Here is a 24,477-nt window from a genome sequence, read left to right as displayed (position 1 = left end):
AAGTAAAGAAAAACAACCTAAGAATTGACTACATGTTCATTCCTTGGGCACTTAACAGCGAATCCAGCATGTCGAATGTATCTTTGTAGTCCATATGCTGGCTGTTTGTACTGTACTGGTGATGGGCATCAGGACCGTTCTCCACTGGTTTCTTGTCCAGTTTCACGAGGGTGCTGAGATGTCCGTAGCCCACCTGGTATGTGACAGGGGGAGGAGGGGGTAAGGGAAGGTTAAAAACAGAGTTGTGAGAGGATACATACTGCTTAACAGAGGAAGAACTAGATGAACTACCTGAACTTTTGGAACTTTTGCTCATTTTGGAGTGGTGGTTGTGAGAAGCATCGTTGCTGTGCAACTTCTTTCTCGAAGAGCCGGAACTAGAGGAATTGCCATCGCTACTCAGGCCAACAGGACTCCTCAGAACAGTCGGTGTCACTCCATCAGCACTATGCTTACTGCCGCCACCGCCGCCACCGTGCATGTGGGCGTGCTTGTGACCAATGCCGTGGTGGCGATTTAAAGAGTGTTCTTTGTGTTTTTCCTTCTGCTCTTTGCTAAGGTGGGGACTCGAATGTTTACTTTTCCCGCTGCCCTCGTCCGACGAGCTGTGCCTTTCTGAGGAAGAAACTTTAATTTTCATTTTCAGCTCCTCCTTACTGGCACCCTTTTCCGTGGGAGGGATTGGTATACGGAGTTTGAGCGAGCCACTCTTTTCTTTCTTGTCTGACAAGTGTTTTTCAGGCTTCTCTGCATTTGCAATAGGAATTTTCATTTTAATAGGCGATGTAACAGAGGAGCTGCCACCTGGCTGGGGCTGCGTGTGTTTTTTGTGCTGCTGTTCACCTGGGGTTGCTACGTAGTGTTCTCTCACATCCAGTTCAAGGGTTTCAAGTTTGCGCTTCTCTCTGTATTTATCCAAAGACATTTTTTGAGGAATTATTACGGGAGCAGCAGCTTGTCCATGGTGTTTGTTTCCTGACTTATGAGAATATTCTTGTTTGACAGCAGAATGCTCAGCAAGTTTGTCAGGTCTGTGATGTACCCCAGAGTGCAACTGTACGGATGTCCCCGGTTGGAAGGTCATGTTGTACTGACTGGCAGGTAACGTCTCCTGTTTTTGAGAGTATATTTGTTCTGTCCTTGTTTGTTCTTGATGCTGAGGCCATTCCTGGTGTGATGCCAAACTGTATGAGGTACTTGGCATTCCTGTAGCTAGTATTGCCAAATTTTCAGGTGCATGACTGTCTGGAACAGAAATACTTCCTGAGGTCAGAGGTACCGGTGCAGGAAATGATGTTGATGGTTTTGGGAAACTCGTGTTTGCAGCGACACCAGTAACCGTATCCACCAAAATGGAATTCTGGACCAAAGATGAACCAAGAAGCGAGTTCTCGGATACCTGTCCATCACCTTTAGGTTTCCTAGCAGCTTGATTAGCCTAAGCAAAAAGGAAAGATGTGAGAAAATACACAGCTTAGAATACTCGTACAGTACGTTCTAATTTAGTGTGGTGAGGGTAAAAGCTGACTCAAGGTTTCACCCCCTCCCAACCCAGTTGCAGGAGTAACAAATAAATAAGATACAACTTAAGCTTTTCCCTGGGTTCGTAACTCTCCTAGAAGTTCATCTCTTTTTGCTAGACACTGTTATAGGAAAATTTCTTACCCGCCAATTTCTAATTCTCTTGAGCCTGCTCGGTGTTTTCTCCAGTATCTGTAGAAACTCATGAGTTAGCTCTGGATAGACAAAAAAGAAAACAAAACAAAACCAAAAGCCATTTCTTACATCTGTTTCTGTAATGAGCAGGTTGAACTTCATGTGCTTTCTAGACTAACAGCGTAGAGCTTTGGCAGTAGTTACTCCAGGCTACATAATTTGAATCAATATTTAATTAAAAACTGTTAGACAAACGTTGAACAAAAAAGGCCACAGTACTTCACTATGACAGACTTGCAACCACTACACACATTCTGAAAAACAGGTTTGAATTTCAGATTTTATTTTTCCTATTGCAGGACTTGGATGTGTTAGACCAAACATTTCTAGAGAGATCTGTACAAACAACAGCTCCTAAAATAATATACTTGCCATCCAGCTTGGGCATTTCCTCTACAAATTTAAGTTTCCTTTGAAGTATAAATTAAGTCACTGTTTCAGTCATTCCACCCAACTTCAGGAACAACCAATAACAGCTCTGCATAAAATAAAAGCCAGACCCTTTGAAGCACTCTTTTAAACAACAGGTTTTGATCCATTTGTGTTCAAGGCAAAGTAGCTGGTTGTGCTAAAAGAAAAAAACCAAGCTCCTTGCGACTGGTATGTCCACAAGGAAACATAGATCTCTATGCTTGACAGCTGCAAACAAAAACACCTTCACAAGCTAAAAATAATTAGGTACAGTCAGAATGTAAATGCAAAAGTAGATCTCTTGCAGGTCTGGAAGAACTGGCTTCTTCAAAACTCCAACAGACCAATTATAAACCAAGCTGCTCCCAAGCATGAAACTACCTCAGCACTTTGGTCTGCCCGAGTCCATTACACACACCAGCTCCATGAACGCTTGAAAAATGAAGCGGTGTAAGCTCAGAGCACACATCTCGTGGCATTTTAAAAATCAAGTGATGCATGCTTACCAAACACACTAAAGCAACTGTCAGGTGAGGCAGAAGGCAGGGTGGTATTTGAAGCTACAGATACGACTTAAAGAAGCCTACCAAGACAGAGACATTTGAACTTGCAATTTCAAGCTCATGGTGGTCTGTGCTTCACATGACGTCAACCCAAGTTTTCACTTTCAAAAAAAGATTAATATTGCCATTAAGAAGTAAAAGCTCAGCAGAAGAGAAAAGCAGGCCACGGGGAGCTGTGCTGGACCATAACAAAACTGGAGGCCTCCACCACTACTCGGAAACAAGCGTTTCACTCTCCATCTAATAGCAAAGTCCAGTACATGGATCTGAGACCCCTAGAAGCTACTGCCTCCCCTGCACTGGCATATGTGGACCTTAAATGATTCAGACTCCACTGTAATAAGTATTATTTAAAAAAATAGTGAACTTCTAGGTATATGATCTTCTAGGCATGTGCTTTCTTCCGGAAAAGAGCCATTTAACAAGAAAAATATGTTTTACAGGAGTTTAAGGTATCATAAGCTATACCAAACTGTTAATGTAGAGCTACCTTCATAAATATGGGAATTTTACATATAGCCTTAAGGACATTTATTTTAGTGACAGTGAAGCCATGAACTTGGAGCAATGATGCACATAAAATGATCAGGACTGCACAGATTTGTACCGGTTGATCTCCATCTCTTTCCTGGTTCTGGAAAGTGCTTGAAAACAAGATTCTGACCTGCACCTGCAAGAGGTTAGTGGATGCTCCAGCCCACAGGATGAAACAAAAAGGGTCTCAAACCTAAGTTTGCCTTCCAAAGTTCTCCCCTCTCCTACAAGCTTTATCTCACCCAAGGATCCAGTAGGTGAAGTCAGTGAGACTTAGTTTAGGCTTCAAGCTATGCTCTTACTATCCTATGCTCCTGTTTTTACATCAATAAACCCTTGAATTTCAAGATGTGGAAAGGCAATATTGCTTACCATCTAGTAATTCTAGAGTAACTGAAGGATCTACGTATTCCCACCAGTGTTTTCCATCAGTTGATACCGGAATCTCCCAGTTGGACCACTTGCAGGCCAAGTGAATGCACACACATGCTATCACTGTGGGCTTGTACTGAAGACAGAATGTAGTAAGGTGAAGGCTGTTGCACAAATTTCGTAATGGGGAACCAAAGGAAATCAAACATGTAAAACAGAAAACCCAAACAAATCAACCATTAACATACAGAATAAGATAACTTGTCAAGCAACAGCAGTTAAACATTAGTTCATGGAACATATTTCTGATTAAAGTTTGTAAGATATCTTAATGCCTTGAGAAAACAAAGGGCACGGCATTTATCTGGTAGAAAAGTTTAATTTGCTTCTGCTGTAAAAAGTGTGACGAACAGTAAATAAATTTACCAGTTATTCTACTGTACTTAAGTACTAAAAAGAAAGAAGTACAATATGGTCAACTAAAATTCTACAGTAAAAACATACAGCTGATGATGCAGCCTCTGAATGAGACAATTAGAAGAAGGGCCCCAGTAGTTCCACAGAGGCCAAGTGAATTACTTGTGGCCTGGATCTGTGATATTTGTGAACTTGCCTTCAGCTTCCAGCTGGCAGCAGCACAAAAATAATGGTTCCGTTTCACTGCTTTATCACAGCTTTTCTTAACAGCTGTTTCAAATACAGAACCCATCAAGGAACCACCACGAAATATTTATCTGGAAGAGTTCTAATAAGCAGCAGATAATTGCCTTTAAAACTATCTACACGTAACATAATCCTCTAAATAAAGCTCAGGTTTTTGGCAAGAAGTAAATTGAAGTCATTGAGAAATCAAGACTGAAGTCTGCTCTCAAATTCCATCTTTCTACAACAGGCTACGTACACACAATCCCCATTTGGAATACTAGAACTTGAAATTTATGTAAGTACTTAAGTTTTAAAACTATACATTAAAGAGCTGTTTGTAAAAGAAAGAACATTGGAGCACTATTAGTCTATCTGAAAAGAAAAATCAGCTAGTTGAAAAGATCTTAGGCCCACTACAATTTTATAAGTTAAGATTGGATCAATATAATTAAAGTTAAGAGAAAACTGCCATTAACTACAAGTGTAAACTAAAAATAGTTTTGTACTTACCAAGACGCTCGAATTTCTAGGTTAAGTTTAGCTCTTTGTAATCTTTAGCTGCTATTCAGGCTACCAATTTTAGACTTATGCACTCACAATCGAGAAAAATGCCATCAGAAAGCACCACTACACTTCTCATCGTGCATTTAACCCCTTTGTGCCATCAGGCCCTTGTCCAATACACCGCACTGCACCCAGGAAGGTACCACCACTGGAGATGGCCCAGTCGCCTGGTGCAACAAGGGTAAGACACATGTCGGGGGCCCTGCAGTAAAGGAAGCTATAGTGTGCTACAACAGTGCAACAAAGAGGTTCAGGATAACAACCTGTTGGTAGCCATGAAATAGGATGTCTGTGCCAAATCCTTGCTTGCTGTAAGAAAAAGAAAAATGGAGAGATTAAGTAATCTGTTCTAACTTGCCAGGTTCAGAACAAAATTAAAGCAATTTTACCTTCCAAAAGCACCACTTGGTGTTTCCACAGAACAGATGCAAATTTAGCTAACGAGCCTTTAAAATTATCTTCTCCGAGAAACAGCGGGCCCGTTACATTCAGTGACTGGAGATGGACCAGTCATTCCATTCACCGCCCCTCCCGCAGGTCACCCCACAGGCCAGCCCCGCAAAAACGCTCTCCGCTAGGAATTTAGGTAAGGTAAGTACCTGCTTCCCCTTCCTCACATACAGACAATCCCTAGCACAGCCTTGGACTGCACCGAGGCAGTAAAAGCCAATTCATCGCACAGTGCAAGTTCTGCTCTTGGTGAGGGGCACGGCAGGCCAGCTGGAAAACGCCCTCCCGTCCCCCCGCACCTCCCCAAAACCAGCCACATCTCTATCCCAAAGCGCTACAACACAGCAAGCTCCCAAGCTAGATGGTAAAAAACCAAAAAAACAAGTTTTCTGCTCCCTTTAGTCAAGAGCATCGTACTCATAACAGTTTGGTCCATGTTTGTTAAGCCTATGGTAAAGCTTCCAGAGGAAATAAACAACTTCATTTTAGTTACAGTCAGGAAAAAACCCACACAAGACTGCAACATGTTAGAAATGACAAGCTAAGGACTGAGGCTGCTACAGCCATCTAGCAGTGACCCCTGCCAGCGAAACCCCAACGCTCCTCACTCGAGTAAGGGAACTTACTGTAACGCGCATATAACGGAATAGCTGGGCACAGTGGTTTTAACTGAAGATTGAATGCAGCCTTCATTGAATTCTTACTTTGACACTATCACTTGAAATCAGTGCTACCTGCAGAAAGTGTATTGTTGAATTTTATGTCAAAGGGAATACTGTTAAACTTTTAATAATAATCATCTTTCCATAAAGTTTGAGAAAGACTGCAATGGCTTTTAAATTTAATTTTTAAAAAGCATATTAAAAATGTGATTTAACTCAACTTCTAATGATTGACAAGGAGTTTCAATCAGATTTGTCTTTAAGCTATGCAGCCGGGCAGTGCCATAACCCGAGAAGAATGTGGAAGCAGCAAGGTAACAGGATCCGTTCCTACACACACAAATTCTACCAATTCATAATAATCAAAAGGTGAACTGACAACGTGGCACTGTTATACTATAATATTTAGTTTGCAAACTACAGTGGTAATTGCATGCCAGACAACCATGGAGTTCAACCTTTTCTCCTCCCTCCCATCAAAAAAAAGTAAGGCAGTATTACCAAAAAATTGAAGTGAAATTAGAATATCGTAACAAAACAAACAAAAATACAGAATGGTTGAATAAGACTGAAATTTATGTCTTGCTCTTCGTTTTTCATCGAAGTAATGTTTAAAGGATCTTGAGTGTCATCTATATTCTGTAAAGTTACATGTTTGAATTAATGGACTGGACCAAAAAGCATCTCTACTGAAAAGTCACTTTTGAACAAGGAAGAAAACCAGATGCCAGAAAACTTCTATTTAACATCAGCTTGGAAGTTGAGTAAATCAACACACATACCTGGAAGAAAAGAATCACATCTTGAAACACACATTTTAGCCTCAATCAAAAATTAATGTGCTAAATACCTTACCTACACTACAAGAAGCATAATACTGTTTCAACTTATTTACAGCTAAATAATCATGATCACCAAAACCAACAAGAAATTTCAGCTCACAACTAAAGCCTACAGTAACACAAGGCACAACTGAAAACAACCGTTCCAAGCTCTTACATTGAGGACAGCTTTGGTTTAGTAGAATCCACCACTCAAACTAAAGCTAAGGAATTTTGGTTCCTATAATTTAGCGTATTATTTCCTTTATAGTAGTGGAAAGTGCATCTCCACATTAAAATAATCTTGAAGCAGAGGCTAAAACAAGCCAGTAGAGCTTCTCTGTTCCAACTCACAGGTTGCAGGAGTGATGACTACAATGCCAGACATTAATAATCCGTTTTATATTTTATCATTCAGATGTGATTTAAAACAACCACCCCACCTCACTGCTGCAGAAGCAAGCATGAGACGGGATTACTAAAGTAGTAATTAGATTCTGAAACAGGATTTGCTCTCCAATACACCTTCCAAAAGGCTGCTGTCTCCAAGAATGTCCTAAGTGGAAACCAAAATGCTTGTATCTGAATCTCTTCTTCAACACCAGGTTATCTTAGATCTTGAGATAATCATGAAAATGTGATTAGCAAGTCACCCTTAGGAGGATGGTAGCTGGGCATGCCAAGGACCCTGAGAACATATGTAAGCATTCCCCAGAAAGAGGGGACTGCAGATAAGCCTGTCAGTATCGGAAGAAAGTAAGCTTACTGAATTCCTTCTGAGCAAAAGGAAAAATGCCCCAGGCTTTGAATGGAGGTGTGCTGGTGGATGCCTGCTGGATTTGGACAGGGCTGGAGGAGGGCATGGTGGAGGCATTCAGGTCTGAGCAGTCCTGGTGGCTTTACTGTCTTGAAAGTATTTAAACCTTGGGAACAGGCCTGTAAAAGCCTGAGGTGACAGTTCAGAATTTGAAGGCTGCCTGTTAAACACACCACAGCTGCAGCTGGTGTTCAAGATATTTCCACAACATTAAGTATACTAAAATTTAGATTTTGCTCATCAGAATACCCTCTGAAAAAGCAGATATATTCAGATTCATCTCCTCTTCTGTCACCTTGGTCTTTATCAGCCCAATTTAACCAATGGCAGCTGTGTACACAGACAGTATGGAATGTTTGAAGACTTTGACAGTGCAACTTCCACAAAAGCCTAGTAAGGATCATGGGTGTTCAAGATACCTGATAACCTGCAGAGTAGTGAGAACAATCCTAGAAATCCTTGGGATCCAATCTTCAGTGCCAAAAGAAGGTTGTGTACCAACACAGGAAAAAAATGAAGACTTCCCAAGATGGAGATGAGGATATAGATTCCTCCCCTTCAAGTCTCACCAGAAACAGGCTGGGAACAAGCTCTGGTGCAAAAATCAGGCTAAGAGGACCACACCATGTCATGCTCTCAGCCTTAGGGCAAGTTTCATTGCAGATCGTTCAACTAGCACTCAAGCCAGTAAGGCAGTTTGACACCAGAGCAGTTTTTGTGTTTTCTGTTTCGCTTTTCTTTTTTCTTCTCTCTTCAGTACTGGAGCATCCTTGGAATGGGCACTGCAGCTTGCTGACAGGCCTTCACAGATCCACTGCCTCCATATTCCTGAGAGGACCTGTGGGATCCTAAGGACTGATGATCCTGTCTCCTCTTCTCAGTCTCTTGCCACTGAGGAAGAACGGTGCAGAAAAGAAGACTGAGCCCACACCATTCTCCTTGGCTACTACACTGATCAAACTGTAAAGATGGAACAATTTCATGGAACCATGAATCTCTGAAAACCAGAAGGAATAATTAGATACCTTATGACTGAACATCATGAATCATTATGTATCTATCCAGTCACCCCTTACCTACAATGACCCGTGTTGTCTAATACTATCTCCAGAAAGGCTTTCAATCTTAGAGGTGAAGAATTCAACTTTTTCTTTAGCTGTATGTTGAAGCAATTACATTTATTTGCACCAGCTCCCACAAGTTCATCTTCCAGCAATTGATTCTGGTGTGTTACTACTCAACAGTCTTCTGACAAAGGACTTTGCTGAATCTTTTGAGCATCATCAACAGAACCAGATTTTTTTTTCATTTTGCTTTCAAAGGTGGTAGCTTACAGATTAATACAGGAACTAGTGACAGCATAAAGCACATTACCCTGAATGTAAGACAACAAAAAGTGATACTGAGAATCAGCCATCCTCTTAGCCACTTAAGTTTTGCCAGCAAAAGTTTGAGGGACCAGGGTATCTTCTCACTGTATGGCAGTTCAGCGCACACATGTTAAGCCAAAGCCTGAAGTTCATTTGCAGACCTCAGCCAACTTTGTTGCCTTTCTTTTGATACTTAAATAGTCAGCCACATTGTAGTCCTCTCTTCTTTCTTACCTCAAGCATACCTTTGAAGGTTTAAATCATAATAGTACAGGATAACTTAATCACCTTTAACAAAAAGGTGTCCGTTTGTCTTCTGACATAGTGCTTTTTGTCCAAGAAGACGTGTTACCAGAAGTGGGTGAAGCAACCTTGCATTTCTTTAACTTCTCAGTCAATCTCTGTGGCACTAAAGGCTTAACACTGACAACAGCCTCAGATATATCTTGACAGCTTAACGACTTGATATCTAAATATTGTACCTATTCACAATCAAACAATGCACTGTCCAATAAGTGTTAAGAGATAGAGAACTAAAATCATACCACCACACCTTTGAAGATGTATAATTGTGCTCAAAAGTTCAACTCTTTATTCACCCAGTACATTAGACTAAAGTTCCACAGCACTTATTCTCTACTTGGTTGACTTGCAAGCGTGACTACAGATTTCATGCTCAATGTTTTTAATTTATGGATTAATTTTTTTTGTTGTTTTTGATTTGGTTTGATTTGTTTTAATATGAGGTACTCAAGTCTTGTGTTCACAGCCTACACCACCCCTCGGAGGGACATATGCTGACAAGAATTCCATTTGCATACACACATACGAAGGTGCACACCTACTCCAGTGAGTAGATTTTCAAGCATCAGATCTATGACATTCTCTTTGCATGCATACGGTACATGGATTTCCAGTCCTCACTGGAATCTTCACATTTCAAGATCTGGTATAAGTTTGGATTCTAAGTATTTTGTTAAACTATGATGACATTAAATACTAGCTTTAAAATGTCAGGTTTAAAAAGTAGCACGTACCTCTTGATACAGCTACAATATCACCTGCCACCCCTCCCCACAGCCTCAAATACCGAGCAGAAGTGCGGGAGCTCACACAAACACCAAAATATGTGCCCACAGCATAGAAAATCCAAAGTAAAACCCTCCAGAGCTGCTGATGCAGACTGTTGAGACTACAGGCGCTATTGGATTTATGCACTGAGTCACAATCAAATCGGGACAGAAAGCAAAGAATCATTATCTTATAGCAAGAATAGTAATAAAGCTACTTCGTACACAGGTAAGTTACACAGAGCACCAGTCCTACTCAGAAACAAACTCTGAACACACTACACCAGTAATCTACTTCAAAATGAGAAAGGAGATACACTGTTTCTTCAAAGAACTACATTAATTCTAGAGTTACTACAAACCAGACCTAGGTAACATGATTAAGTTGCACCGAACCATCCTACATTTTATAGAGAAAAACAAAACAAAATTTTGAAGCACTTGCATTTTTCAGTGCAACAACTGAAGACTAAAGACTAACCACCATGGTCTAAACATTTGCAAACACTTTCTAATTAAGGAACACAAAGTGAAAAAGCTTATTTTAGGTGCTTTTACAACTGATCCCTAATTTTTTTCATCCTGCATCTTATGGGATTATTTTTTTTTTTTAATGCTCCAAAGGAAATCAATGTAAAAATAAAAGAAGGTGTGCCAAAATTCAACAAAAAAATACTAAAGAACAAACCAGGTTTCTAGCCCGAGTCCCATGAATGAGCCGCATGCAAGTTAGAGGATATGATTCCTTAACAGAGGTTTGGGGTTTTGTGGTACCATCCAAAACAAGTAATTATGCCCTACTCCAGAAAAAGAATTAGTCACATCTTGGAAGTATTTGCACGTGATATCAAACCTCCCGTGCACTCTCTTTATCCCTCAGTTCATTACCTAAAAAGATTGGCTAGGCAGAAAGCTCGCATCAGCCAGCAAACCATTTGCAGACTAAACTTCCTTCGGTAAAACTACTTCAACCCAGTGACACTAAATATTAGCAGCTGGCTATGCAGTTTTCAACTACTCACTGCTTCTGTCATGTAAGAAAACATGGAACAGACATTATTAAAATCAAAGCTAATAAGCAAGCAAAAAAAAATATGAAAGACAGAGAAATGGACTCTTTATAGACTCTACAAGCTAAGATCAAGCTTTTAGTAATTAGCCTTAAACAAAGTATTTAGATAAGACAGTTGGTGAAGATCATATTAGACAAATAACATCACCTTAAAATTTTACTAGAAAGGTAAAAAGGGACTTACAGGAGGCGTTAAAAGTCACTGACCTCTCACTAATTGCGTACATTTCACAACATCTGTGTGTGGATGTTCAATGGTAATCTCAAAACCTGAAGAGTTAAGAAAATGTTTTAGAACTTTACATTTCCATCTGTTAAATAAAAAAACCAAACTCCCTCCCTTTCCCCACAGACCTAAAATGCTTGTTAAACCTTTGCGCTGGAGATCAAGTGACACAATTTAGCTGCATTTTTTTCCACACTTTTACATACATTTGAATGGTAGATGGCATAGCAGTTTCAAGATCAATTAGTAAAACATTCCCTTCAGTAACCTTAAGTACTAAAAAAATATATGCTTGTGAAGCTACTGTATTTTTCAAGCTGAACATGTCTGAACAGTTTATAGCACATTAACAAGTCAGTAAAAGCTACATTACAGACACCCTGAAATGCATGTGTGTGCATGCGCACTTTATTAATTGACTTCCAGGACTTAAACACGTTACATCTATGAAATTACAAATTAAGTCAATTTGTAGGTCAGTGATTTAAGAAACCTTTCGTTGTTTATGATGCTATTTTAAGAATTAGGTCACTACTATTAGCTTTTTTTAAAAAAAAAACCCAAACACAATATACTCAAAGTGGTATTTAAGAATATCTGAGTAAGTCAGCAGCACTCTCTGGCCTGCTAGCTGTAATTGCCTCTATTTATGGTACTTTAACACCTGAAGAATTTCTTACCAGAACATTCAATATCAAATTTTGGGTTCACCTGAATCCATTAGATGGTTACACTATGACTTGTGATGTTCAGAGGTAGTAACCACGCTCAATTACATAATGTTGTTCTGTTGAAAGGCAAAATGAGGAAGAGCACCTGGTATAAAGCTCTTCCCAACTGCTTCAGAACACATCCACAGCTAACCTAGTACGACATGTTCCCTTATGTGAAGAAATATCAATGTAGTTACTACTTTGGAGTAAAACCTATTTGGAAGGGTACACATTTCTACCCCACCAAACTGTCAGAAGCATCTATTTCAGAAGTATAGGTACAGATTTTTTTTCCTCTCCAAAGTGAACACAACAGCAACTGCCAATATGAACCTCACAGGTCAGAACAAAAATAGTAAAATTCTAGTGTACTAAGAACGTATCAAAAATCCAGTTACTTAGGTCCCATTACTTATTCACAGTAAGACTGGTTGCAAGGAGATAATTAGAAAGACGTACCTAAAGTTTGAAGCATTATTGTTTCAAGTATAACCAGCTCTTGGGCTTGCTGAAGATATGCCTGAAACAAATAAGCAAACAGGTCAGGTCGCAGCTACCTATTGTCTCAAAATTTTAATCATATACTTCCTATTGAATAGTGGTACTAGCAACACAAGATCACTGCTTAAACCAGTTAACACTGACAACTCAGAAGACTTCGCTGTGGCAATACTTTCCTCTACCAATATAAGTGTTACTTAAATTCAGTTATATCAGCCTAACCATCTTTCACAGTAAGATTTGCTTAGTCTGGATCTCGCATAAACTGTTGCAACAAAGCATTTTTGGGAGAAGGGAAGGGAATGCCATAACAATTATGAAGGTTTGCCAGTGCAAATCAACTCAAATACCTCTAGGCAGACTATGCCTTTTGCAAGTACTTTAAAATACAGCTGGAGATACTCAGCTGGCCTGTGTTAAGCTAGCTTAAGCTTGTGGACTCAAACGCATACATATATCTATATTACCTTCATATGTCATTCCAAGAACAGGGAGCAAAGCAAAGATGCTCAAATAGTTCTATACATCAGCTCAGGTCCAGCCTGATCTTCAAGCAGAACAAGTCTGGAGCTTCCTTCCATGTTTGGCGCTGGGAAGACTCACCTTAGGATGAGCGGACTATAAAGTAGGTGGAAGCTGGACAAATTTGGCAAATGAAAGGAAGACTAATGTATAGCAGAGGCAACAGCTGAGAACCATACCACATCCTTTAAAATGGAATGCAGATGACAGCGCACAGTGAGCCTCTGGCTGGGAAAGACAAACACCGTGTCCTGGACTCCTCCCTGTGCAAACTGTGCGGCTTACAGAACTGTGCACGAAACCTCCTGTTTAACAGCTGCTCTTCTATTACACATCTTAAAAATAATGCAAGTTCAGGATGGAGCAATCTCTTCAAGTTTCGTAACACAAACATTTGAGTCTTTAGTAAGTTATCTTAAGTAATACGGAAGACTTAAATGGTGTAAAAACAAGGGGTTTGTTTTCTGTTTTGCAGACAGCAATAATCCAGTCAAGACAACATAACAGATTATCTGATTATCTTTAAAACCATGACTTCCACCTACATCACTCTTTGTATCCAGTTGTGGCTCTTGAGGATGAAGACAGGCGTGTGCTACTTTAATAACATGTTCAAGTTTCCGTGGCTGTTCTTCCACTTTTGCAGCCAAAAACAATGCTGTAGGAGATATTATCTGAAGAAGAAAAACACATATATATACTTTTTAACTTTTCACAAGTAGGACTTGAACTTTTATGGAGAGTCTAAACTGGTAATTAGAAAGGGTTTAAGAAGTTGGATTTTTTTTTTTTTTCCAAATAAGTCTGAAATCATGCAAAGCAACAAAAATAGCTAGTCATGTTTTATTTTATAACCGATGTAATCCGCACAGCAGCGCAGGGAAGGAGTAGCATAAACACTAAATTACATTTGTGAGTAAAATGTCTGAGGTCAAACTGATTCTAGCTCAACATAAAAAGAAAAGATTTCATCCAGAAGATTTAGTCACACCAGAACAGGCTGTTTCAAGTTAAATATGTGAGAAAGTTCATCCAATTTCTTGCACAGTAGTGAGCCATTACACCATTACTTCAGCAAAAGTCAAAACAGCTGATCACAAGTTCAGCTAGCATTTGATTCTCCTAAAAAGCAAGAAACTTTGCGGAGGACTTTAATAAAAACAGTTTGTTATATCAACATCCATTGTATAAGTTAAAGCTTACCCTTAGAAACTTTACTATATACCGAGCAGTATTTGAAGAACAAAGCACAAGGAATCACAAGACACCAGTTACATAAAATGTTAGTAAAGACTACAAATTACATTCAAAGATGAACATTTTTATAGAACTCTAGGTGTCATAAGCTGGCAGTGAAGCACCCTTTCGCAGTTCAGTATCTCCTAGGAGTTCACTATGAAGTGGAGCCCTGGTGCCTGGTTGTCCGCTAGAATGACTGATGGGTCTATATACAGAACATGGCTAACCACAAATGGCTTGGAAGAATCTGCGTCCTTTTTGTATGCAAAAATTGCCCATGTTAAACAGGAATTGATGTAACAGTAGAAATCTTCACATAGACATGAGCAGATTAAATGGGTCAAAATGAAGTACAAAGCATTTCTTCAGAAACTGAAACAGCTGCTTGTTGAGTATTTAATCAATGCACAGTGCAAGCAGTGCAGGTACTGCTTTTCTCATTCAATGCCCAGTTACACTGAATGAACTGAATAGCAGCCATCCACCTCTCCCTACTTAAATGAGATTTCCCCTTTTGTTTTGGTCAGCAAGCAGCCCTTTGTTATGCCAAAATGAAACATTTGGTACAGAAATTCACAATATACAAAAAACTGCAACAAACTAATTAGAATCAAACATTTAAGTAATTACTCATTACATTTCAGGAGCCTTCAAATGTACTGAGGGAGCCCTTTTTGCCTCCTTAAAAACTTCTAAGTTGGCAGACTTGAGGAAAACTGACACCCTGGGAAGGTGATACCCTTTAATGCATAGAAACATGCCATGAAGAAATCTAGTATTCTAAAAAAACTGAAACTGCCCAAAACAAGTCACAAGGAGCAAATTCTTCCACAGCTGAGACAAAAGAACTACTTTCTTCTTAAGAAGCCTGTAACTTAAGTCCTACAAATGAATGAAATAAAAACCTGAAGTCAGATGTTGCTCGACAAAGCCATAACACCACAGTCATTTAAGACTTCTGAGGATCTTTGGGAAGTTCCTACCCACATTTCTTGAAGTACTGATTTGAAATTCTGGAAGAAACTCCCTTTGCTAGGGACATACTATTTGAAATATGTCTCACTTAAGCTGGGAGGTAAACTTTAAAATTCTAAATGTGAAGGAAAGACTTTCTGGAGTTCAGAAAGCTATAGGCTCAACAGCTTGGGAGTGCTAGAAGACATAGAGTAGCACAGACATGTATAACCCAACACAGGCATGCCATATAAAGGTATTTTACAGAGCAGACAAACTGTGCTCCAGGCCAAGAACCCAGGCAAACCACTCTTGTCTACGGTTGTTTCATCCACAAAAGCACTGTGGTAACCTCTCTCCAGTGCGCTTCAGGGATTTAGAGCAGGCTTAACTGAGGAAGGTGTGTGAGCCTAGCACCTTCTGCACCAGCCTAAGAGAAAGGATTACGTTTTCAGAGATAATCCTGAGCTTCTGGGGAAAGACAGATTAGCAGACAGGGGCAGGAAGCCAGAGAAACACGAACAAAGAAAGGAAATTTGGAATGTTGAAGAATCAACAGAGTTATGAAGAAACAAGTTTGACAGCAAGATATTTGACAGAAACAAGAAGATATTAATGAGGATGCCAGAGAGACTAGAACTGCTTCATTTTTCCCCCTCCCCCCCTTAGGAAAAAGGAAACAATGAGGTAGACCATAATGGACCAAAAACTAAGACTCAACATAGTCAAGTCAGTGAGGAAGGAAAGTTGCATCATGAAGTATATGGAATCAGAAATAGAATGGGAGATGGGAAGAGGCTTCAACAGAAAGTCAGGAGAAGATCCTTTCCATCTTCCCAGAATGATACAATTTCCCTGGGGTTTTTTTGTTTGGTTGATTTTTAATTAAAACAAACCAAACAGATATCCAGTCAGCAACCTGTAGCAGTGCCTTACCATTGGGCTGAAGAACAAAAGCAAATGCACTGCAAGCAATCAACTTCTACTCCCTGTTTTCTCCCCCTCTCCAGCCTCACCATTCCCAGTAAGCACCACACACTCATCCTCAAGTACCTGCATTCAGGCCCTACAGTTCTTCTAGCTTTGTGCACAAGTTTAATTCAAATATGTCCTGACACAAGGTCTCTTCCTACACAGTTTGTGGGTATAGTTACAAACAAATGGAATATGCACAATTTACATTTCTAAAAAATCAACTTCCAACAATTACCATGACTGAAAATATTTACCTTTCACAGAAACATCCTTTGAACCAAGTCACCAATAGCCACATATGTAAATCATCAGAAAATTCTCTCTCACTATTATATTCTATGTTTGACTGCATTGAACGCTTACTTCATTCCAAAAAAGCACCGCCTTAGTCAGGCTGACTTCAGGATATTTTCTCATTTACTGAAACTGATCAGTTCTGGCCAAGAGGTCTCCACACAATTCCTATTCTCCAAGACCTTAAAACAACCTCCAAATCTGTATTTATCAGTCAAACTGATAAACTGGCATGTAACTCTGGTCCATCAGAAATCTATGTACATGCCAGTTATCTATTTCCTTAAAAAAGAAGTGTTGGCTTCTGGCCCAAAGAATTTAAGGTCTTTGTCTTGGTCCACATTACCAGTTTCGAGTAGGTCAGTATTTTTATTTCCCTTAGTATGCCTGAAAACAGACATTCTAATAAAAATTTCAGACTTGGCATGCATAGAGTCTTCAGTGAAGACGACACACCCTGCTAAGCGTAGAACTGGCAAAGTTACTCAAATGCTTTCATTCATTTCCAATTCTGAAAAATGGCAGAAAAAGCAAAGTAGAACAAATAGCAAAATTAAAGACACAGCCTTCACAAAGCTGTAAGCTTCCTACATATAGACACCTTCATTTGGCATAAAACAAACAAAATAAAGCTATCTTCCAGGCACCCAAAATATTCTTCAAGACTTTGAGAAATATCTTCAGAGGAACACACATGATTTATGAAATTAAATCCCATTTTTGAACCAGCTGAGAATCTCAGAAACCAAGCCCCCACTTAAACAGAAAAAACCCCAAACAATAAGAACCTTACCATGACAGTCGAAGAGCATTATATAGAAAGTTTTATTGGCAAATGTGGTACAAGTCCTTATTCACTTACAAGACATATTGCAAAAACAGCGTTGCTACAATGAAGGCATTTGGGATAATTTCAGAATCCATCTCCAACATACACGTAGTTTCTCTGAGAACTCCCTCCCCCTTTTCATGACAATATTAATATGTTTTTAGACTTGATACAAATCAGTTTAAGACATTAATTGTTCTTGGTCTATGATAGAGGTTTTTCAAGTGCAAACACAGAGAGCTGCAAGTTGGGTTGTTTTGTTTTGTTTTTTTTTTTAATTTTATTTTATTATAACCAGGAGCTCACATTGCATAAAACTAGAAAATATGCTAAATTGAAATATTAAAACCAGAACTGAAGTGTCCAAAACAGCCTTGCTAAAGCTTGGTGCATATTATGAAAGTTTTAAGAACATTGCACAACTGCAGAGCCAACTGTTTAATACTGCAATTTGGACAGGGCACAAGAGACAGGAAGGGAATACAGATGGATGGAAAACAAAAAAAAAAACCCTCCACACAACTCACCTGCCTTGCACTTCAGAGAAATAATTCCTTCCACAGCCTTCTTCAGGCACTTTACTAAGTTCCACTGCATGTCACACACAAACTCCTTGACATCATGAAGTATATTTTCAACTGGCTGTGTAGTATTCCACATGGCATTTCTGAGGATTATATTTTCAAATATAGCTACCATTTGGATGCCTTACCTCTCATTGCCAGCATACCAAGGATTTTTCCCCCTTCTCTGTTCTTCAAATCACAGTGCACTGAAGAATACGCCTCTAAAAGAGGTATTTGCTGTATAACAATATCAAACACACCAAGTACTACAGAAACAGTATTTCCAGAAGAATTTTAATTTTCAAGATATTTTAAAGTATTAAAGTCAGGCAAGTATTTCCTTTAAAAAGCCAGCAAGCTCCCGTCCTACCCTGGTATCAGCATTGACTAACTTTACACTCAGCAAACCAAAGTTACTATGCCCTGGCCAAGAGTAACGTGGAAATAATAATTTGTGCTATTGCTGAGGAGATTCATAGTAGTTCCTAAAACATCATTTGCATGGCTAGGGAAAATTAGAAGCCAGGGCATACAATTCTGCTTAGCAGAATTGGTAAAGCAAGTTTCCACTCTATTACTGGGAAGCAGCAACCTTGCAATGTCTTTATCTGCTCTGGTAGTAAGATCAAAACCTAAACAGATTATTTGTTGCAACTAAATGTATGTACTTTGTAGCCAATCCACAGCAATTCAAAAGTGACTTGCTAACCCCCAGTAACTTGGCAAAAATAGGGATATCGGGTCATTAAAGCAGTAAGTGTGACACATTCAAAATGAACTAGGACTACACTAACCAGTGTGTGCCACCCCTGTGGCAGCCCAGGCTCTACACATTGAAGACACTTTTGTGAATTCTGTTCTCTATTCACAGCTGATTCTCAAAATCTTGAAAGCCTGTAAAATTGTTTAGTGATAATTTATATTGAAGAAAAAAATGAAACAAACAAAACCCCAGAGTTAAGATAATAGCCATTCAGTAAATGAGCTTCCACTACAAGACCTGTTTATTAACAATTCAGTGCATGTGACTTGTATGGAAGACATAAATGTATATGTGTATAACCCAGCAATAACAATAAATATGCAAGATTTTATTACTTGACTAAAAGCATTAATCTACTTAGCAAGAAAACAAAGGCTACATTTTTTTCAGCTGGAGATCACAAGGCATTCTAACTAATGGCCATTTAATTTTCTAGCCCCAGCCTTCAGATTCCTTCTTGCCACAGATAAACATCACTACCATATACTATAAATAACTTTAGTTTGATTTTAGCTTCAAGACTGCCAGTACCTTACTATTTCATTTCTAAGGGTTAATTTCTTCTTGCAGTTGATGAATATTGTTCAATTTTTTAGCTTGCCAAGGACTCTGGATATTTGATATTAAGTATTTATTACAGTCACTGGCTTTTTGATATCTCTACGGAGAACCTGCCAGATGGTTTGGGAGTATTTATAAGTGACTCATTCACTTTGAGACTACCCCCTTTATCCAACAGGAAAATACACAAGAAAATGTGTTTGCCCATCAGTTCACACACAAAGCTGCTGTCTGGCCTTACACTCATTAGGAACTACAGAAGGCAATTCAGCACCAATCAATATTACTGACTGTTAACTTGCAGTGCACTTGCCTTTAACTTTTACTTCAATACTATTACCTGAGAATTAATTTAACAATGCACTCATTCCCCCATAGCAGTTGCAGTTTCCATGGCATTCAGCCCTTACATAGCCTGCTTGTGAATGTTAAGATTTATAAATATAACCTAAGATGCAGTTTTTGTAACAAGGGCGCTATACATCCAATTACTCTTTCGATTCCAGTTCCAAGTGACCAGCATTTTCCAGTGCCCGGTGAAAACCTGAACACAGCAGCTAAATCTTCTTGCTACCTAAATCTATCCTTAGATTACCAGATGACGGTACAAACAGTAATCTAGCAGGTGATGTACATAACACAAGGCCTGGCTACAGCAGCTCTGCACGGAGTGACCTCTCTGTTCCAAGCAGCTCTGCCTGGTTTATCAACCCCACAAACCACCCAGAGACACAGGGAACTCTGGACCCCTCAGCAGCTCCAGGTGCACATAGGGAGACAGACGGAACAACAGTTTCACTGCCTTCACCCGATATATCACACAAACGCTTTCAAAGGGCATATTCCACCACAAAGGTTGCAGGAACTCGATTTTCACATGTGCTATTCATGCTCTAAAACTAGAAAACTGTTTTTGGGAGGTACATTTGACTTACAGTATATCCACTCAACACAAAGCTCTCGATCACTACATGAACAAACCCCACACTATGTATTTCTTCCCATTAAAGTGTTTCGAGCTTATGCACACTTACCTCAGGTTGTACATAAACACTTACGCTTTTATTACATAAAGACCTGGTAACAAGTTTGCTGCAAGTTTGAATCTACCTTGGATTTTGCGCAAAAATAATTAAATACGCTTCTGAATGCATCTACAAACTAACATGTATTTCTTGCAAAATAAACACCAATTAAGACATCCATTTGCTCAGCCAACAATGACAAACAAATTCATGCCAGAAAAAGGCACTGGCTAACACTGTAATCCACTGTGTACCTGCCCAAATTTTAGACAGGGCAAGGTCTGCAAGATTCTACCCCTTGGTAGACCAAGGTCTACTCTTGTCTAGACCATAACATCTGTCACCACCTCAATCTGTGTACTTTATAATGAAAAGCAAAGATCAGAAAATATTCATCCTTGCCAACTAGTGATACACCACCACCATTATTAGCTGCTCTTGCAAGGTTGGTATAAAATATCGATGTAAAGTATTTTTTAAACACAAAAATACCCAAAATATTACCGGTTTTCTAACTACTGCAAACAATACTAGACATAAAAAAAAGGCTTGAAGATTTCAGGTTGGGATCTCCAGTTCCATACTTGTTAGAAAAATCACTCAGTTACAGAGAGTATTTTACAGAACAATTCAGTTCTTCACAGCATATTCTGTAATCAAATTCAGCACACTCAGTTCATTAGTTGAAACAAGAGAGTCAGCATTTTCTCACAAAAGATTCTTCTTGTCTAATGTAACTTAGGAAGCTGCTTAAGACTAGACTAGTTAAATGAATGCACACTGGTTTTTAAGAACAGATACATAATCCATATGGATACACACATAACCATATTACAATTGTCAAACATACGATGCTGGCGCTGCCACTGACTTAATTAAGAAAAATGTGTGTTCCTACACATCAGCCTTTCAAACTGCAGCACATCAGCACCAGCCAGGTTTGAAACATCTTCACACATTTGAAATGTGTTTGCTGATGGTGCCTACTTCTTCATTTCGATGGCAGAAGACAAACTCTAATTGCCACTAATTAAAATAATTTGAAGTTGAAAAGAAATATCATTATTGCATCTAAACAACCGATAAGAAGCTAGAATTCCGACAAACGCACCAAACTTTACAATTCAGCCAAGGAATGTAACACTTGTCAGTCAGACTGCCAAAATCATGGGCATATTATTACCATGTATAAAACCATACTTACATTTCGATTAAATTTTGTGAAGGAATGATGCATATAAAACCTGTGCATGTAAACAATTGCAGTATTTATCGTAAGCTGAGATCTGGAAGATTAAATTAAGGAAACACAACATATAAAGAAAATTGTTTACAAGAACAGAAAGCAACATGCTTTCTACATCACTCATGGCTTTCAACACACTGTCTTCAGAGCTGTAAATTAATTAAGGACGTGACACGTCAGAACTTAACTGATATAAACACATACTTAACCAGCATTAACACGGATCTTTCCCATCTGCTTCACAGACAATGTGGAGATTCCCCACACCCGACCGGCCACATTACACCCCTTGAATGAAAACTCCTCCATAGGGGACGTGAACGGAAATCCCGTCTTAAGTGCTCTTGTTTTGTTCAACTATTTCAGTGGGGACTTGAGGTTTTAGTTTTACTCTGATCTCCTAAAACAGAAACCCAAGCAAGGCTAAGGAGGTGACGCCCGGCCCGAGGAGAGCAGCCGGGGTGGCTGCGGCTGCAGGGCCGGCTCCGCGCCCGCCCGAGCCCGCGCGTCCCTCACACGACAAAGGCGGCGGCGCGGGGGCCCGCCAGGCTCCTCCCCCCATTCTGTGCCTCAGGGCTGCGGCTCCAGCCCCCCGAGCGCCGGCCGGGGCTCCCGAGGCGGCGGGAAGGGTCCCGGGAGGTTCCCCACACGGCGGGGAAGCGCTCCCGCCGCCCCGCCGCAGCCGGTACCGCGCCGCGGCCCCTCACCCCCCTCACCCCCCTCACCCGGCCCGCCACCCCCCGCTCGGATACACGTTGAGGCGCTGGCCCATATCTTGAATGAGGTTGGCCGCCTGCTGCCGGTACGAGAGCTCCTTGTCGGGCTCCACGCCGCAGCGCCGGGAGGGCGTGTTCTCCAGCTGCTCCCGGCTGAAGAACCAGCGTGACGCGGTGGAGGAGCCGCCGCCGCCCCGCGCCGAGGAGCCCGCGCCCGCCGCCGCCATGACACCTCCTCCTCCTGCCCCTCCCGCCGCGGCCCCGCCCGCCGGCGGCAGCGCCGCGCCCGGCCCCTCCCCCCCGCCCTCCATGCGCGGCTCTCGCGAGAACTGCCGGCCCGGCGCGCGGCTTCCTATGCGTTCTGAACCATAGAGTCCGGCGGCAGCGCGGCAAGAGCGGCCGCGCACGGCGGCGTGGAGGTGGTGGTCACGTGGTCCGCAGGGCCGCCAAAGCTCCCGCGGCACATGACACGAGGAGTAACAGCTGCGTGTTCATTGGTTGGTCGTTGGCGCTGATTGGCTGCGGCGCGGCGGTGACGCGCGCGTGGCTGAGCCCTTCCGCCGCGCGCGGAGGGTGCGGTGATCGTTGCGGCGCGCGGTGCGTGAGGTGGTGCTCGCGGAGCCCCCTCAGAGCGGCCGCGCCGGGACGGGACGGGGCGAAGCCGCCGGGAGCGCCGGAGTTCGGAACGCAGAGGGTACGGGGCGGGGGAGACGTGTGTGTGTGCGCACTGCGAGGTGCATTGCCTCCGTACCGGGGTCCGGCTGTGCTGTGCGCGGCGGAGAGCAGCGCCGGGGGGGAGAGCAGCGCCGGGGGGGAGAGCAGCGCCGGGCGGGGGGCGCTCAGCCGCCGGCTCTTCCCGGCGTTTTAGACTTGCAGGCTTCTGGCACGGCTTGTCACCATGCGGGTTGCCTGGTGCGGCCTGGTAGTTTGATAGGAATAAATGAGCGATTTGGTGTAGAGCCATTGAATATTTGCATGTCCTTTCGCAAGGTTAAACACCCTGATCTCGTTTATGTCAAGTGATCCCGTTCATTGCCTCACATGTAACACAGCAGTACAAAGGAGAAAGCGGTTGTCATATGCAGGTGATGGTGGGAAAAGATAACTTTAATTTACAGAGCTTTGACAGATAAGAGTTGCCCCTCCTGAAGGCGCAGGCTATGCTGTGTGGTCTAGCTCTGTTAGCACCCCCTTCCTTTTAAAACAGTGAATCTCCATCTCCCAGCACGAATGCTACTGGTTATGTGACAATCATTAACTTTTAGGCTTTCAGTGAATATTAAACAAGACTTAAGATCACTTGCTAAATGTTTCACCTACTGCCTACTTCACCATTAATTAATAATATAGCACCGACCATTACTTGTACGTGTGCATCATAACTGGATTCAGGGTTCAAAGGGTACGAAAAGGTACTTGTCTTAAGTTCTGATCATCATTGGTCAAAATGACAGCTCCAAGCGTTCTTGTGTTTAGCATATGCCACCAGTACTCTACAGCAGTCTCGTTCACCTGAAATTATGTAGCAGCTGGTTCTTCTACAACTTCAGTGGAAATTTTGTACAAGCAGTTTTAAGTTTGTAACGACTCAACAGAACACTGGTGAAATACATAGAAGTATAATGCAGCACGGACAGAGGTGCGTTACTTGCCTGATCTTCCCAACTGTAAATCATCTTTTAAGATTTTGCATGTGCAGAGGAAATTTAACTATAAAGACTTCTGTTGTAATTCATAGCTGATCTTTGCCTTCTATTTCTGTGCCTTTAACAATCTTAAAGTGCAATGTTTAAATTATTACGTAATCTCACGGTGCTTGGGTGTTCAACTTACATTTTTTTATTCCTTCAATAATTGGTTGAAGAGTATTAAGAATGTTATCTTCTGACTGTATCATTAGAATTTTCCATTATCTTTGTTAATGAAAAAAAGGAAGATGCAGGGAAGATTATATATCTCCCTGTCTTAAAAATCTGAACATATCAAGAATAAGTAGAATATCTTTAAATAATGACAGTCCATAGTGAATATGATTTATGCAGAGTATGCACATTAATTAATTACCATGCAAAGTGCTGCAATCACCCATTCAGTCACAGGTTAAGGTAATTAAAGACTGTTCTTGCTGTTGGAGAGGTTCCAGACCTTGGTCCCCAAAGATGTGACACTGCATTCTCACTAACTTAACTGGTTTCATTCATTAAAAAAATTAAGAATTAATAAATTTAAAATGTATTGGAGGAACCACAATGTATTTTTGTCTTAAATCCATTTAAACAG

The 24,477-nt window shown here is 40.8% G+C and overlaps 1 protein-coding gene across 3 annotated transcripts; it reads right to left on the bottom strand.

The window, feature by feature from the left end:
* Positions 1 to 22,508, bottom strand: CCNT2 (cyclin T2; the record flags this gene model as incomplete). 3 transcript variants are annotated; one of them, XM_080347212.1, is made up of 10 exons in its annotated part: positions 1 to 193; positions 292 to 1,438; positions 1,666 to 1,736; positions 3,597 to 3,760; positions 5,069 to 5,114; positions 11,275 to 11,337; positions 12,466 to 12,526; positions 13,575 to 13,703; positions 21,440 to 21,521; positions 22,234 to 22,508. In XM_080347212.1, the coding sequence occupies 10 exons, from the start codon at positions 22,506 to 22,508 to the stop codon at positions 129 to 131; spliced, it is 2,103 nt and encodes a 700-aa protein (XP_080203338.1). In that variant the 3' UTR covers positions 1 to 128. The 3 variants fall into 3 exon arrangements, with proteins under 3 accessions (XP_080203338.1, XP_080203336.1, XP_080203337.1); XM_080347210.1 differs by having other exon boundaries at positions 1 to 1,438; positions 21,419 to 21,521; XM_080347211.1 differs by having other exon boundaries at positions 1 to 1,438.
* Between the last annotated feature and the right edge of the window lie 1,969 nt (positions 22,509 to 24,477).

The sequence above is a fragment of the Nesoenas mayeri genome (assembly GCF_963082525.1).
Source record: "Nesoenas mayeri genome assembly, chromosome: 6".
Lineage (NCBI taxonomy): Eukaryota > Metazoa > Chordata > Aves > Columbiformes > Columbidae > Nesoenas > Nesoenas mayeri.
Note: the sequence above shows the minus strand (reverse complement) of the source record. Positions and strands in the feature narration are given on the sequence as shown.